The following is a 16,432-nucleotide window of genomic DNA, read 5'->3' as shown; positions in this document are numbered from 1 at the left end:
CCTGCCGCTCCAGAGAGAGACAGCCGAAGCCGACATCTTCCCGTCCCTCTGTCCTGACCGTGAGCCCTCAACCAAGGCCTTTCTTCGCTCGAGATCTTGGAACTTTCCCCAGGGCCCCCGCCCCCTCCACTTTCCGGGGGGGGGGATTTAGCAGTCCTTTGAATGCCCTCTCCCCATTGGCCGGCCGCGCCCTGGCCCCGCCCCCTTCACCGCCCCCCCCCGTCCCCCCGCCTCCCGGACTAGCAGGTGAGCACGCGGCTGGCCTAGCCTTCAGCGCCGGCAGCCGCTCTTGTCCTGGCTGTGCGAGTGAGCCCCGGCCACCGCCCCGTGCCGCCGGGCGCCTGGCCTGGCCCACCTCCCCACTGCGGCCTGCTTGTAGCTATACTTTCACGCGGCGCCGCTTTCAACCGTGAAATCAGCGATCCGGGCGCCGGCGACAGCCGTTTGCCCGCGGATGGCTGCGGCCGCCCGCGGCACGAGCCCGGGCTCCTGGGGGGCCGGCATGCGGACGGGGTGACATCCGAGCCCAGCTGCACAACGCTGCGTCTGGCCAGCGCCCCTTGCCGGCCGTGGAAAGCTGTAGTCTAGAGGAACACGTGGAGTCCGGCCCGCCCCGCTGCGGGGTCCAGAAGGCCCGAGCACTTGGCGCCTCCTCCTGGCAGCTAAGCAGGCAGTCCTCGGGGCCGACTCCATCCCCCCCCACCCCAAACACACACGCACACACGTCTCAGCAGGGGCGGGACCCTCATAGGTTAGAATACGGAACCGACAGGAGTTTACCGCCCAATTCACCACCCCGACCTAAACGGCGATGCAGGGAGAGCGGAGGAATGGCCCTTTCTCAGGGAGAGTGAGACTTGAGCAGGGCCTCCCTTTCAACCCTGCGCCCCAAAGAGGAACATTCTGGTAAGGCCATCATTAACTCGGCTCGTGACTTCAGCATGTAGGAGGAACTAACTCCGGCTAAACAGCCGTGTTTACTCAATGTGATTCTCCTGTGTCGTCCGTAAATTGAGCCCCATTTAGGTCCAAAAGATTAGGTTCTCGCTCACCTGAGGTCAGCCTGGGTGTTAAGCGGTGGGCAGGCCCTTTCCCCCAGGCTGTACTGAAAGGATCAGCTCATTTAGTAAGAGGCCAGCATCCTCACCCCAGTGTGGACCAGGGATGCTGATTTACCTCCTGCTTTATGGGATTCACAGTCCAAACCTCCTACTTTGATCTTTCCACTCTGGGAGAAGGGTAGTGAAAGGACTCCAGAGGTGAGGGGAAAGGAATCTGAAAGCGAGAGACAAGAAACTGCTGTCTGGTTCCACTTTTGTTTTTGGTCTTTTTGTCTTTTTAGGGCCGCACCCTCAGCATATGGAGGTTCCCAGGCTAGGGGTCCAATCGGAGCTGTAGCCGCCGGCCTGCACCACAGCCACAGCAACTCGAGATCCCCAACCCACTGAGCGAGGCCACGGATGGAACCTCCTGTCCTCATGGATGCTAGTCGGGTTCGTTAACCGCTGAGCGAGCCACAGCGGGAACTCCTGGTTCCACTTTTAACTCACTTTCTCCAGAGAAATAAAGGGGTGTGTGTACCCTCACACCCAAACCCAAGCCCCCAAGGCTGTCCATGGGTTCCCAAAGGACCATTTCCTGGTCCTTTGGGGTCATTCTGATTTTGCCCACAGCATCTCCCTCCTGCCCTAAATGGAAATCTTTATAGTACCCCCACCACTCACTCATCATCCTTCCTTCTGAATCTCAAGCAATCGCCCTTTCCCCTCCCTCTGCCTGTCCTACCTCCAACACATTTTTACCAATGTAGTAAAGTCAAAAAAGCCTTGGAGTTCCCGTCATGGCTCAGCGGTTAACGAACCCAACTAGCATTCATGAGGACAGGAGGTTCCATTCTGGCCTCACTCAGTGGGTTAAGGGTCCAGCGTTGCTGTGGCTGTGGTGTAGGCCGGCAGCTACAGCTCCAATTAGACCCCTAGCCTGGGAACCTCCATATGCCGCGAGAGTGACCCTAAGGAGACCAAAAAAAAAAAAAAAGCCTCTGTCACTACCCAGTTTCAAGAGTTCCCATAGTTCCCCATCGTTCAAGGCAAAGGTCAAAGCCATGCTCCTTGGCACAGCCGGTAGGGCTCCTACACCCTCCTTCCCCATTTGTCCCTTCAAGCTGCCATGACACTGAAGTGGGTTGCAGTTTCTTGTACACACGACCCTCCTCTTTATCTCCCAGCCCGTGCTCAGATGTCCGCTTAGTTCGAAGATTCTTCCCTGCCCCTCCCAATTCCCATTTTCCTACTTGTCAACTAGGCATCACTTCCAACCACCCTGGGGCCCTTGCGCATTCCTCTGAGCTCCCACAGTATCCTGGGCCCAGCCGGATCCTCGCACTCACCACATGGCCTCAGGTGTGTTCGGGGACCCAAGGCCTCGGGATCAGAAAGTGGAGAAGCGAAGGCCAACAGGGAGATTTAATGCTGCTCCTCCATCTGAGCAGAAAGACCAGGGTCGAAGCCCGCTCCTGGGGTTTGAGCAAAGAGAGCAGCGCGCAGTTCACTCCGAGGGCTGGCTGGCCTCCCATTGGCCAGACACGCCTCCCACCCCCGACCCCGGGCCTGTAAGCTGACAGTGCTCTCCGGAGGCCCAGCCCAGCCGCAGTGAGAGGCCCTATGAACGGAGCTTAAAAGGGCCTCCTCCCAGGCCTGCAAACCTCTCCTTCCCCTCAAAACAGTAACAGGCTTGTTCAGGTGCCAGTACTCAGAAGGAATTATAGCTTCTAGCCCTGTCTTTTGGAAGTAAGGAGAAAAGTTGTGAAATCCAGGATGGGCGTCTTGCCTCCACAGGAGCTGGGTCTTACTTAGGAAAGCAGAACCACAGGTGAGCAGCAGGGGACACTGGTTAGACAGCGAGAGCAATGACAAGACCATGAAGTCAGCTGCTGACACAGGTGGCCCAGGGCAAGAAAGAGCACCAGCAGGCAGGTGATTCCTTTGAATTAAAAAGGAACATTCAGGAGTTCCCTAGTGGGCTAGGGGGATTAAGGATCCTGTGCTGTCCCTGTGGAGGCTCGGGTTCTGGTTAGGATTCGGCACTTTCACCGCTGCAGCCCAGGTCCAGTGCCAGTCCTAGGTCTGGGAGCCAAGATCGCATGTCAAGCTGCTGCAGGCCGCAGCCTGAATACGATGGATCATCCGTCGCAGCAGCCGCCTCAGAGGGCCCCTCCCTGCGATCCTGCTGCTCCTGGGGCCAAAGAGGAATCTGTGTGCGTGTTCAGTGGCAAGCACTCATTTCTCCTCACTAGCCCGGACCCAGGACTTGCCCCTGCCTTTCCTTTTCCTTCTAGATGTTACCCCAGTGACCTAGATGTTCACTGGCCCCTTGACCTTGTCCACATTGGCTATGCCCAGAAGGCCCCCAAACTGCAAAGCAGGATTGGGGCTTTCGGCACTGATTTCGTGGGGATGCCGTCTTCTTGAACCACGGAAAAGCCCGTGCATGTGGGGAGGACAGAAAAGAGACCGGAGACAGAGGCCCTGACACAGGTTTTTCAGTATGCAAGTGTTTTAGACGACTCCACAGCCAGTTGCTCAAAACGAAACAAAGGGCAGCCAAAATACACACCCAAATGCAAAAAGTAAAGGCAAACATAAAAGAAACCACACAATACCATGAACCCCAACAAAATCAAAAAATTAAAACCCAAAAAAACCCCTCAACTTTATATATATATATATATTTTTTTTTTTTTAAAAAGGGAGAACAACTGTTCAAAACCAACTGGGCAGTATGGTGGGGGTGGGGAGCAGTCCTACAGAAGGGGGCCTAGAACCTCCCCCTGGGAACAAAGAACAAACACAATACAAAGAAAATAACCACCAATGCTCCTGCAGGGTCAGGAGTCTCCAGAGAACAGATTGTCCCATCCTCAAACTGGCTTTTTTTTTTTTTTTTTTTTTGCCTTTTTTTTAATCTTTTTTTTTTTTCCATTTTCTTCTTTTGTTGTTGTTGTTTTAGCACCTGTACAATAAAACTGTACCATCTCCAACCAGAGCCGGCCATAGGGAGGCCCTCCCGCCTTTGCATGGTACATACTCTCTACAAGGATTGTTCGGAAAAATAGCAATTGGTAGAAAAATAAGAACAAGAGTGGGAAAGACACGGCCACAGAGGGGGCTGGGGGGAAGCAGCCGGAGCCCCGGCCTCTCTCCCACTCTCTCCAGGGACAAACCCAGCCTGGAAGGGAGGCCTGGTGGGGACACGCACTAGGCCCCGGGTCCCCAGGCAGGCGTGGAGCCGGCTGGATGCCAGTCTCCTGCGCGCACTTGCCTAGGAAATAGCCGCGGCCTGGGTTTCCGCATCTGGCAGGCAATCCCAGAGCCCTCTGCAGATTCCAAAGGAGAATGGGGAGCAGAGGGAGAAAGGCGAGAGACGAAAGGGGTGCAGTGAGGGGGAGAGAGGGGGACGAGGGCGGGGTGCTCAGAGGCTCAGGATCCAGGGCGGGGTGGGGCGGGATGGGGTGGGGTCGCCGGGGGAGCAGGGGTGAAAGCTGTGGGAACAAACCCATATTGTGCGCTCCGAGGAGGGCAGTGAGGACAGCGAGGAGGGGGCGACCCACTCTCGACCCTCCTCGTTAGAGTAACTCTTTAACCCCTTAGCCCCACCGCCCTTCCCTCCCCAGTAAACACTAACCTGCGACAGACAGCAGGGCTGCTGCGAAGGGCAGGGGCTTGAGAGGAGAATAAACTGGGGGAGGGGTGAGCACCAAAGCCTCAGGATTTACCCCCAAGCCCCTAGCCCTGCACCAGCGCCAGCCGCCTTCACCGGTCACGAGTCGATGGCCCCCCGAGCCCGCCCGGCCCTCCCCAGCGGTGGGAAAAAACCTGGGAGGAAGGTTTTCAGAGGGAGGGGACACGGCCTCAGAGCTTCATCAAGAAAGACAAAGAAAGGAGGTGAGGAAAGTCCCTCAATACAACGAGTTGTCTCAAATCGTCACAGTGATACAGACTTATCAGAAACCAATGAAACAATACAAATTAAATACTAATAAAATAAATACTATGGAAGACAGAAGAACACAGGGGAACGGAGGGGGCGCTCAGAGATTTGGGCTTTTTTCATTTCTCGAGAGAGGCTGCAGCCACCCAGGGCCCAGGTTTGATCTCGGTCACACACAAGGAAGCCAGTCCAAGGGACCCTGGCGCCACCTCCCACCACCCCTGGGACCTCTTGTCCTCAGACGCAGAGTTCAACTTTCCACCCCCATCACCAACCACGACAACAATGACGATGACAGGGAGATGAGAACTAACTGTAACCAAAAAAAAAAAAAAAAAAAAAAAAAAAAAAAATCCAGAATCCAGTCACTACTGCTGGCATGCTGGCATTGATAAGGCGGCTTCTTGTTGGTCCGTGTTATTGCCTCAGTCTGCAGTCCGGTGCTCGGTGGGGAGAGACACGGGAGGTGGGGGAGGGGTGAACTTGGGAGGAGACAGAAGGGGGGGGCGTTTTTCCCGGTCAACTGTTCCAGGGCTGGAACTCCACCTCCGACCCTAGGAGGCGAAGCAGCTCCGCCTCGTACCGCACCAGCTCCACAGTCTCAGAGGAGCCCAGGGCGGAGGTGGCGTCCAGGCCTCCAGGCCTCTCGGCAGGAGTCAGCAGCTGACTGGAGGCCACCTGCCGGCAGAACTCGGCCTTGGGCAGGGTGGCGATTTCAAAGTGCGGGAACCGAGCCTGAAAGATCCTGGAGGAAAGCTTCAGCCTCTTCAGGACGTCGGTAAAGAGAAACCAGTTGCAGGGCCTGGAAAAGGCAAGCCTGGGAGTCAGGGGAGCGGCCGAGGGCACGCCTGCCGCCTGGCTGCCCTCCCCTCAGCCCCAGGCTCCTCGGGCGTGGCGGAAACGTCCTCGTGTCCCCGGCGTGGGCAGGCCCAGCTTTCTGCTAAGTGGTGGGCACTCAACCCGTGATCGACCTCTTCCAAAACGTGGGAGCAGGAGGGCAACGAGCCTTCCCGGACCTCAAACTCTGAGCAGGCTTCCCCAGGCCTTGCCTGCACCCGTGACCTGGCATTTACCACCTGCTGGGACCCGTTCTTCCCCCAGCGCCCCCCACTCTGTCCGGTTTCCCTTTCCTGCTCTCACGCCTGCTTTCCCTTCCTCCTTGTTCTCCAAGATCTTCTCCAGCAGAGGGGGAGCCGTGGAGAAAGGCCTAAACTGCGGGTAATCCAAAAGGCATTTCTCTTTGGCTCTGGAATGCATTAGACAAGTTTTTTTCTTCCACGGCGGCGGCGGCAGCACCATGGTTTCTGCAGGGCCAGAGCTCACGTTACAGCCAGTCAGTCTGACTTTGCTGAGCACACCCGACTGGGCGGCAGCCTGGGGACAGCTGGGAGGGGGGCCGCGAGTCCGGCACCGGCCGCATGCTTGCTTTGACTAAACCAGGCAGGCAGGCAGGCTGCAGCCCCACGTTAGCGGGCCCTGTTTCCAGGGCTGTCCCTCGTCACCGTTCCACTGTCTCACTTCCAGCCTTTGCCACTTTTGGCCTGGACCATGTTGCATCAGCCCCCTAACTAGTTTCCCACTGCCAAGAGTCACTCTTCTGCACCCCACCACTCAATGGGTCCTCTATGACTCTTTGTTTTCTAAAAAGAAAATCGGACCTTTTCACTCGCTCCCTAAACCACTTTCAATGGATCCCCAGTACCTCCAGCAAAAACCCCTTCCAACTCTAAGGCATGATTATCATGGAAGACCTTCCAAACCTGACCCCATTCAACCCCTTCAGCCCAACCTCCACCCAATCGCCCCCCCCCAACACACACACATTCTGTATCCCCCATCCCACTGAGGGCCAGCCATTTGAAAAAGGACCAGTCCTGCCTTCCGGGCTTTCTGAACTTGAATGTCTCAGGGTCTTTGCTCATGCCACACCCTGCATCCTCCTCTCCTCGCTGGCCCAGGACAGACTGTGTAAAGCCTTCCCCAGATGTAACTGGTTGCTCATCACATCTCCATGGTCTCATGGCACTCGGTTTGGACCCCCGTCCCAGTACCTATAACGGAGCCCATTTTGGAAAGAATATAAAGGAAATGTAAACTGTGGTTCTCTCTGTGGCGCAGGAACGAGGACTTGGAGTGGACTGGAACTCGACACCCTTCTGAACTGTTTGAGTTTCTTACAATAATAAATATACTTAGGATATTTGGTCTTTTATTAGAGTTAATAGTATTCTCGTCTGTCTCTTCCACAAGACTGGAGAGTCTCTGAAGGCCAGAACTGTGTTCTAGGGCTGAGTTTGACCGGGTACAACTACTTAAGACATGTTTCTGGAACTGAATGTTCTGCACAGCACCTAGAACGTCTACGCAGGCCCACAGTCCTTGTCCCTAAAATGCATCATTTCTTCCAAATGACAATAACCTCTGTGGTCACACACGATCAGGGTTAAGAGAAAGGGAATATAGGTACCGGATACTTGAACGTCGCCTTCAAAGAATAGAGGGAAAAATACCCTATGGGGAACATGAACACTACTGTTGAGAATTCAGTCTTGCTTTGATGATTCAGAAGGTACTTCTGAACCCCACAGGGCCTCAGAGTCACCATTCTACACGCCCCCCCCCCCTTCTTCAAGATCATACATTTTCACCTTGTGCTGCAGCTGTAGAGAAGGGCAGATTTGGAAGAGGCGCTGGAGGAATACCACCAGGAAAACCAGCTTTGCTGGTACCAAGCTCTCAACCAAAAACCTGCCTGCCACCCGGCTTGCTGAATTGCCCGGTGTTCTGTCCACACCTAAAGCACACTACCCTGGTCCTTTTACGGCCTGGGGCCCAAGATCCTGTTTCAGAGAAGGAGGTGCTGAATACTTTGGAGGAATTAATTAACTGTGCAATACTATATCCCAAAGGCCCAGTCCTGCCCTCGGGGATCAGCTTATGCCCGGAAGAATAAGGACCAAAAGCCCCTGAAACTTGATCCCTACTGGTGTCATCATATAGGCTATTTTTATTCTTATCAGGCCTGGACGGAAGGGATGCTGAGAAACTATGGTCTAGTGGTCAGAGCAATCAACGGAGGGGCTCGCTCAAAGGGTCCTTAATCCACTGGCCAGCCCTCTAGCATGTGCACTTCATGTGCTTTCATTATAAAAAAATTAGGTCTGAGAGTTCCCATCGTGGCGCAGTGGTTAACAAATCCGGCTAGGAACCATGAGGTTGAGGGTTCGATCCCTGGCTCAGTGGGTTAAGGATCCGGTGCTGCCGTGAGCTGTGGTGTAGGTCGCAGACGCAGCTCGGATCTAGTGTTGCTGTGGCTCTGGCGTAGGCCGGCGGCTACAGCTCCGATTGGACTCCTAGCCTGGGAACCTCCTAATGCCGCAGGAGCGGCCCAAGAAATGGCAAAAAGACAAAAAAAAAAAAAAAAATTAGGTCTGATATTTTAAAAATAGGTATCAGAGGAAAAAGTATCCTTACAGGTGTTTGCAAAGGTATTTGAACTATGTGAAGACACCAAGAAGAGGACACTTAATGATGGAGGCCAAGAACGAAAGGCCAGTGTATCCTGCATCCTCCTAACCAGCACGGCCATGGCGCTGCAGGCCGCCGACCTCCCTTCTGAACTATCAAATAAAGGTTCAGTTGGGTCCTAGATCTAATGCTAAGTATCAAGGATATTCCAGTCTCCGAAAACGGTTGATCCTCGCTAAAATACGCAGTCATCAGAGAGGACAGCACCAATGCCAACACCTCGCCAACATTAAGGCAGAGAGAGCAGCCTGTGGATTACTTAAGGACCCCGGTGGCCCCATAGCTATGGCTACCATATGTCCCGGCTTTTCCAAGACTCTCAGTTTCAAATATTCTGTCTGGCTGTCCCCAGAAACCACAGAAATGTTCCAGAGATTCTAACAGTTCACCAGCCCAAATATCTCCCGGAACATCTCTTTCACCCAGGAACAGCACAAACATCCTTCAGAGAGTGAATCTAGGTCTGGGTTTTGGAAAATATACATAGCTGGTGTCCCTAGAGCTTACGGCCTCTATTCTGAACATATCTCATCTGGGCTGGAAGGTCCGGCTGGACTTGCTCAGGTGTGATCTGTCCCGTGCTCTAGCATGTGTTCTCCAGGTCTCGCCTTCCTTCAGGAGAACGCCGCCCTTCCCAGAGCGGCCCGCCAGGGTTGCCAGGATCCTAGCGCTCGGTCCCCATGGATCTCTCAGACACTTACCCGCGGGACACGGACACTTGGAGGTTGTAGCAAGGGAGAAGAGGCTTGTCTGAGAGCTCAAACATAAAATCATCCTCTTCCACATCATCTCCTTCGTGATCAGAGCTCCCGGGAGGATTCTGCAGGAGGTCACAGGCAAATCCGTCTTTTTCCTCTGTAAAGACATCAAACAGGGAATGGGCTACGCACACGAAACTGAAGAAAAGAAATGCTCCAACAAGATAAAGGGGTGGAACGCAGGGTGATTAGGAGACAGACCACCAGACCCCTGGTCAGGGCCAAGTGTCTCTGACCCCATGGCTCACGTCCTTGGGCGGGCGCATAAAAGTTCTAGCCCCAGGAGGTAGGACTTTGTGGCCACCTTTCAACTGGAAAAAAGCAAGCTGGTGGGAAGGATGCGCTGCCCAACTGTTGCAGGGACAAGCCTGAAGATGCCATCCGCAGTCAAAGGCAAGGGAAAACCCTTGCTCTTCAAACTGCAGCCTTCCCAAGCCACCAAACTGCCTGCTAGGATCCCCAGGAGTCGGGGGAGGGGGGGCTCTCAGCCTGCTCCCTGCCGCCGCCACTGTTCAGGTGTGGCCCATTGCCTTCCACCCCATCCTTCTCTGGCTCTGGCTTCCCCAAGCTAAGGAGTGGGCACATCCCCTGACCTGCAGCCCTGGCCCTGTGGGTGAATGCTGGATGGCGGCCACAGATAAAGGCTCGCTGCTCTTCCTCAGGCCAGAAGCTAAAGGCTCGGGAGACAGCAGCCAGCTCAGAGACTCTGAATGCATCTTCGGGGCCGGGCAGGGAGGGAACGGTAGCTGCCAGATGAGGGCCTAGGTCCCTTGGGAGTGTCAGCAAAACCCAAAACAGTGACAATGCACATACGGGCTTCTGGCAGGGGTAGGACAAGGGAACAAGGGAAGAGAGAGGGAGCTTGAAAAAGAGAGAATTTTTAAAATACCCAGAGTGGGGAGCGGTAGAGGGCTAAAAACAAACAAACAAACAAACAAAAAAAAACCCATTTTTTAGAGGGTTTTGTACCAGTGGCATCCCCTGGTTTAGGCCAGGAGTTCTAAGTCTGAGGGAGGCAAGGGCTAGTCTGGGCTGAGGGTCTTAAGCTACTAACAGGCGAAGAAGGGCTGCCTCCCCAGCGTCACAAGTGTCTTTGAGAAGAATGAGCGAAACCCAGGTCGGATTCCACACCTCTGAGCCCCGGACAAGGGTGGGAAGAATCCCGCCTGAAGCTTACCCAACACGGAACTGCTGTAGAAGTCCCAGGATACGCCAGGGTCACCCTCTGCGCGGCCCTGAAGATCCGAGAGGTGATCTGGAGAAAGAAGAGAGGGCAGTGAGAAAAGGAGGTAGGCTGCAGGAGGAATCCAGAAGCAAGGGGTATGCGCACAGGGCTAGGCCAGTGCGAGAAGGAAAGGAAGGACCAGAGGAGGGGCCGGGAGCAAGCCGGGAGAGATCCGCGTCCTGCTCCGGCAGAGGGTACAAACAGAAGCCACCGGCCAGACTCAGCCCGCTGGCCGCCGGGGTTTGGGTCCAGTGCTTTACACCCCTGCAATTTCATTAACTTCTAACATTTTAAAATGCAGAGATTTCACTGAAAATTTTGGATCTCTGACTTTTCTCGAAAAAAGAAAACCAGGAGAACTGGCAACGCTGTGTCCACATTCCTGCATGTCGACAGCTGGAGGGAGAAGCGACACATGCGCCCTCCATCCCCGCAGGCCCCAGCCAGCCTGCTCTGCTAGCTAACCCATCAGCCCAAAGGCCTGCAGGCCTGGGACCTCCGCCTGAAATGATGTAGGGAATTATCTGCAAGCAGAAGCCTAGACCTAGCCCCGGCTTTTAACTCCCCGCTGCTCATCTATCAGGTCACGATCCTACCAATTCAAAGTAAGATAAGAAAGCATAATGAAAAATGGGTATTCAAACAAAAACTTATACCTGAATATTCCACAGAAGCTCTATTTACAATCTCCAAAAAGTGGACACAACCCAAACGTCACTCAGCTGCTTAGGGGATAAGCAAAATGTGGTGTAGCCACACCATGGACTATGATTCAGCCAGGAGGAGGAATGAAGTGCTGATGGACACTGCAGCGTGGACGAACCCTGAAAACACGCTAAGTGAAAGGAGCCAGACACAAAAGGCTACATATTGTATGAGTCCCGGTACATGAAATATCCACAACAGGCACATCTATAGAGACAGAAAGAGGACTGGTGGTTGCCAGGGGCTGGCGGGGAAGGAGGGAATGGAAAGTGACTGCCTGGTGGGTATGGGTTTCCTTTGGGGATGATGAGAAAGTTCTGAAACTCGACAGTGGCGATGGTTGCACAACATTGTGAATGCACTTAATGTCACTCAGTTGTACACTTTAAAATGGTTAAAATACTAAGTTTTATGTTACGTTTTACTGCAATAAAAAACATTTTAGAAAAAAACATTTTAGGAGTTCCCTGGTGGCCTAGATGGTTAAGGATCTGGCATTGTCGCTGTAGCAGCACTGCAAAAAAACTTAAAAAACAACAACCAAAAAAAAATTTTTTTTTTTGTCTTTTTGTCTTTTAAGGCAGCACCAGCAGCATGTGGAGGTTCCCAGGCTAGGGGTCTAATGGGAGCTGTAGCCACTGGCCTACACCAGAGCCACAGCAACACGGGATCTGAGCCGTGTCTGTGACCTACACTACAGCTCATGGCAACGCCAGATCCTTAATCCACTGAATGAGGCCAGGGATTGAACCCGCATCCTCATGGATGCTAGTCAGGTTTGTTAACCACTGAGCCACGACAGGAACTCCGCCAACCAAAGATTTTAAACCACCTTTTGCTTACTTGATCTGAGACAAATATCAGGTCACCCTTAGCCTCCCAGTTTCCTAGCTAAGCATCATCTAGGTGAATTGCTTCACCTCTCAGCCCCACGTGGACCAAAGTGGGTTTTCATGACAAATTCAACCATGTCATCTATGGGCACATGGCCCCAAGGTTGCCAGTGTGCCACGCAGTACAGTTGGCAAGCTGATTTAGCTGTGTATGGTTGCCATCAGCTCTCAAGTGACACCTGGGCAACAGGACAGGAGAGAGTCCAAAGGGCAGAGGTGGGATGAGGGTGCTTCTGAAAACCAAATTTCAGGAGGGGGCTGGCAGCTACTCTTAAAGGCGCAGAGCTGGAGTTCCCGTCGTGGCGCAGTGGTTAACGAATCCAACTAGGAACCATGAAGTTGCGGGTTCGATCCCTGGCCTTGCTCAGTGGGTTAAGGATCTGGCGTTGCCGTGAGCTGTGGTGTAGGTTGCAGACGCAGCTCGGATCCCGCGTTGCTGTGGCTCTGGCGTAGGCTGGCAGCTACAGCTCTGATTCGACCCATGGCCTGGGAACCTCCATATGCCACAGGAGCGGCCCAAGAAATGGCAAAAAAAAAAAAAAAAAAAAAAAAAGGCGCAGAGTAAGCTTCCAGGACAGAAGGCACTGCCACAGCCCAGTCTACCTTCCCTTCAGCTCCCACATTCTATCAGAGAAAATGCCTAGCAGCTGTTGGGAGCTACTGAAAGTAGTCATTTTTTTTAGCACCCTTCTAGGAGGTGAAGGGTTTCTTCCAGAAGGAAAAGGCAGTCAGAAAGAAGCTTTCAAAGTAAAGGCTGAGCAGCCAGAGTGGAAGACCTTTTGCCACGTACATTAGCTCTTTTGTGCCTTCCATGAAAAAAACTCTGAGGTCATGGCTGCCAGCTTACTTCCTCTTCTGTACCCCGTGCCACTTGGGAGTTGGAAGCAGCTCCTTCTGAAGGCATCTGCCAGTTAGGTGGGTGGTTATTCTGTGCCTGGCGCTGTGCTAGGTGTCCCGGGAGATAAAGGAATGAGATCATAAGTTCCCAAAAGGCAGGGACCACATCTGTCCCGTTCAGCACTGTCTCCCAGTACCAAAGCCCAGGTGCCCGGCACACAGTAAGAGCATAATAAGGATATCAGGAAGAAAGGGAGGGAGGGAGGGAGACAAGGCTACAAGGCGAGTCTACAGTGTGCATGCTGGGACATATGCATTCAAGTGATTGCTGTCCCCCCAGAGGTCACAGGGGGACTCTGTCGGAACCGCCCTCGTTCACCGCACTCCTGGGGCTCCTGGCTTGGAGCTGCTGTCAAAGCCCCTTGGCCCATGCCTCTAATTCTCCTCACGGACAACAAATCTTTGTCATTTGCAGGTGAACTTGCCTTTCTGAGAGAGCCCAACTGGCCTGAGCAAAGCTGCAAAAGTCAGAGCGGGCCCACGAGTGGCACACAAGAGGAACTGCCAGGGTCTGCCTGATGGGGCGGCTCCGTGCCCGCTTCCTCCGACGTCCTCACGGGCAATCAGGTGGAGGGTGACTTTCCTTGTCCCTGATTCTCCCCAGCCCTCCCCTTACCTTTCTCTTACCCTTGCCTTCAAAAAGTACCCTCAGCCCAGCAACCCCGCTCTGAGGCACGTACCCCAAAGAATTCGAAACTCGTACTCAGTACTCGTTCATGCACGTCCGTAGCAGTGCTAAGGCACAATCGTCAAAAGGTGGACCCAACCCAAGTGGCCACCAACTGATGAACGGAAAAAAGAAAATGTGATCGACTCACACGAGGGGATATTACTCAGCCTTAAAAATGTGCCACTTACGCGGACAGACCTTGAAAACAGGCTAAGTGAAAGAAGTCAGAAGGAAAAGGCCCCAATTGTGTGATTCCATTTATGTGAAGTATCCAGAATGGGCAAATCCACGGAGACAAAGCAGACGGGTGTTTGCCAGGGGGGATGGGGAGGTGGGTGAGGAGAGCAGCGGCTTAATGGCTATGGGGTTTCATTTTGGGGGTGAAAATGTTTTGGAGCGGATAGAGGTGGTGGTTGAACAATACTGTGATGCACTAAACACCACTGAATTGCTCACTTTTTTTTTTTTTTGGTCTTTTTAGGACTGCACCCTTAGCATATGGAAGTTCCCAGGCCTAGGGGTCGAATCGGAGCTGTAGCTGCCACCTACGCCGCAGCCACAGCCACGCCAGATCCGAGCCGCAAGTCTGTGACCTATACCACAGCTCACGGCAACTTAACCGGATCCTTAACCCATTGAGTGAGCCCAGGGGTCGAACCTGAGTCCTCATGGATGCTAGTCAGATTGAGCCACAACCAAAACTCCTGAATTGTTCACTTTTAAATGCTTAATTTCATGTGAATTTCAGCTTCATAAAAAAAAATTTTTTTAAAGAACTCCATGTGAGTGGTGACCCTGGCAATCGGTGTCTCTTTTTCCCAGGGTCCCATCATACCCCTCTCTATCTCTTCCAACCAAGTCACCAGCTGAGGGACATGAAAGGAGAAAAAAACAAAAGACAAGCGGTCTTCGACATGAGGTCACGGGGCCGAGGTCTCTGGCAGGAAAAACAAAAACAGGGACCTCAAGTGGTAAACTGCTAAGCCTTTCATCAGCAGGAGGCAAAGCGGTCCTGATACCTCTCTGATGCCCCGAACCAAACTTGCAACGACTCCCCCAGCTCCTACATTCTTTCCTACAGAAGACGAAAAACAAATCCCTTTCCCTTGGCTAGCTTGGATATTATTTTCTTCAAAGAGTCAAATACAAATCAGTAATGTGGCTCAAGGAGGAGGGCTTCCAAAGAATTCTCATAGGGTTTGGATGGCCTGGTGGTCCAGGCCCTCAACTACCCAGAACTGTACCTGAAATCTATCGGGTGCTCTGCAAATGCACAGATGAACGAACGCATGAAGCAGCGCCACTGCACCTTCGTGATCTCGCAAGAAATGGGCCTCACTTTTAAGCCGAGCCAATGTAGCAAAATCCGCACTTTCAACCCACATGAATTACCAGCATCCTCAGATGACAAAAGAATTCACTACAGGATACCTGTAAATAGTGATACTCCAGTGTGTGTTTAAACGAGGATCTGGTTCCCAGACTTTTCTAGAATAGGGGGCTTGCACGAAACGAGGGAAGCTCTACAGGAGGTGCAACCCTGACACTCTGGCTCAGCATTTCTGTCCTTTGCATCCCACAGGGATTCACCTGCATTTGCTGCCCAGTGGGATCTCCGCTAGGGGAGGAAGAAGACAATTAGTCTATGGAAAATTTGGTCAGGCGAATGCTTGGGGCTGAAAAGTCAAAAGCTTTTTAAATACCTCATCCAGACAGAGAGGAGAGGTAAAAAGAAATCCAGGAGTTCCCGTTGTGGCTCGGTGGTTAACAAATCCGACTAGGAACCATGAGGTTGCAGGTTCGGTCCCTGCCCATGCTCAGTGGGTTAACGATCCGGCGTTGCCATGAGCTGTGGTGTGGGTTGCAGACGCGGCTCGGATCCCGTGCTGCTGTGGCACTGGTGTGGGCCGGCAGCTATAGCTCTGATTCGACCCCTAGCCTGGGGACCTCCATATGCCGAAGGAGCGGCCCAAAGAAATAGCAAAAAAGACCAAAAAAAAAAAAAAAAATCAAAAAAAAAAAAAAAAAAAAAAAAAAAAGAAATCCAGACATCCACACCAACGCGTCTACCTACAGGGACTGGGGAGGGGGGCAGCGGAGGGGATGCCTCCCCAGTCTCCAACCTCAGAGCCATGCTACCCAGTGGTTCCTTGAGATTTGGGGAGGGGAGGGGATGGGGATGAAAAAAGAGAAAGAGTTCGAGGAATCGAAAAAGCTCATGGTGGTGGTTGCACAACATTGTGAATGTGCAAAATGCCACTGAATTGTTCACTTCAAAATAGTCCTGTGAGGTGAGTTTCTCAACTAAAAAGAAAAGACCCTGAGTATTAACTTCTCATCCCCTGAAAACAGCCTTTGGGCTCAAGTCCCTCCTCCTGGAGCCCACTGACTACTGCCAATGCTGGCTTCCCCGGGTGCCAAGGTCCTAGCCCGCTGGCCAGCGCTTTCCCTACCAGCCAGTCAGAGCTCTGCCCTTAATCGGCTCTCGATATTTGCATGGAAAAGAAGTGGCCCAGTTTTAACACTCCTTTCAGCTCCTGGCCCCCATTATGAAGTTATAGCTCCATGCCCACAAAGTTGAGAAACAATATCAAGATGTGAATGAAGCTGTTCGGCTGCACAGACCAGGAAGTACTGGAATTAGGAAAATCTTGAGTCTGTGACACAGACCAGCATTCGAGTCAGGTTAAGGAGGCGTCACAAGGCTCTCCAGGAGTCGGAATTACTTAACAGAAATGAGAAGAGAGAAAAATGTGTTTGTTTCTTT

General features: G+C 53.0%; 1 protein-coding gene across 9 annotated transcripts in view; it reads right to left on the bottom strand.

Annotated features, from left to right (window-relative positions):
- BCORL1 (BCL6 corepressor like 1) overlaps positions 3,730-16,432 on the bottom strand; it is a 65,377-nt gene continuing 52,674 nt past the window's right edge. For all 9 annotated transcript variants that reach the window (XM_021080547.1, XM_013986422.2, XM_021080543.1 and 6 more), the window contains 3 exons: positions 10,453-10,530; positions 9,219-9,372; positions 3,730-5,791 (listed from right to left, as the gene is read on the bottom strand). In XM_021080547.1, coding sequence (XP_020936206.1) covers positions 5,509-5,791; positions 9,219-9,372; positions 10,453-10,530 — 515 coding nt within the window. In that variant the 3' untranslated portion in view covers positions 3,730-5,508. The remainder of the gene's footprint in view (positions 5,792-9,218; positions 9,373-10,452; positions 10,531-16,432) is intronic.

The sequence above is a fragment of the Sus scrofa genome, chromosome X, assembly GCF_000003025.6.
Source record: "Sus scrofa isolate TJ Tabasco breed Duroc chromosome X, Sscrofa11.1, whole genome shotgun sequence".
Taxonomy (NCBI): Eukaryota; Metazoa; Chordata; class Mammalia; order Artiodactyla; family Suidae; genus Sus; species Sus scrofa.
This window is presented reverse-complemented; position numbering and strand designations above follow the sequence as displayed.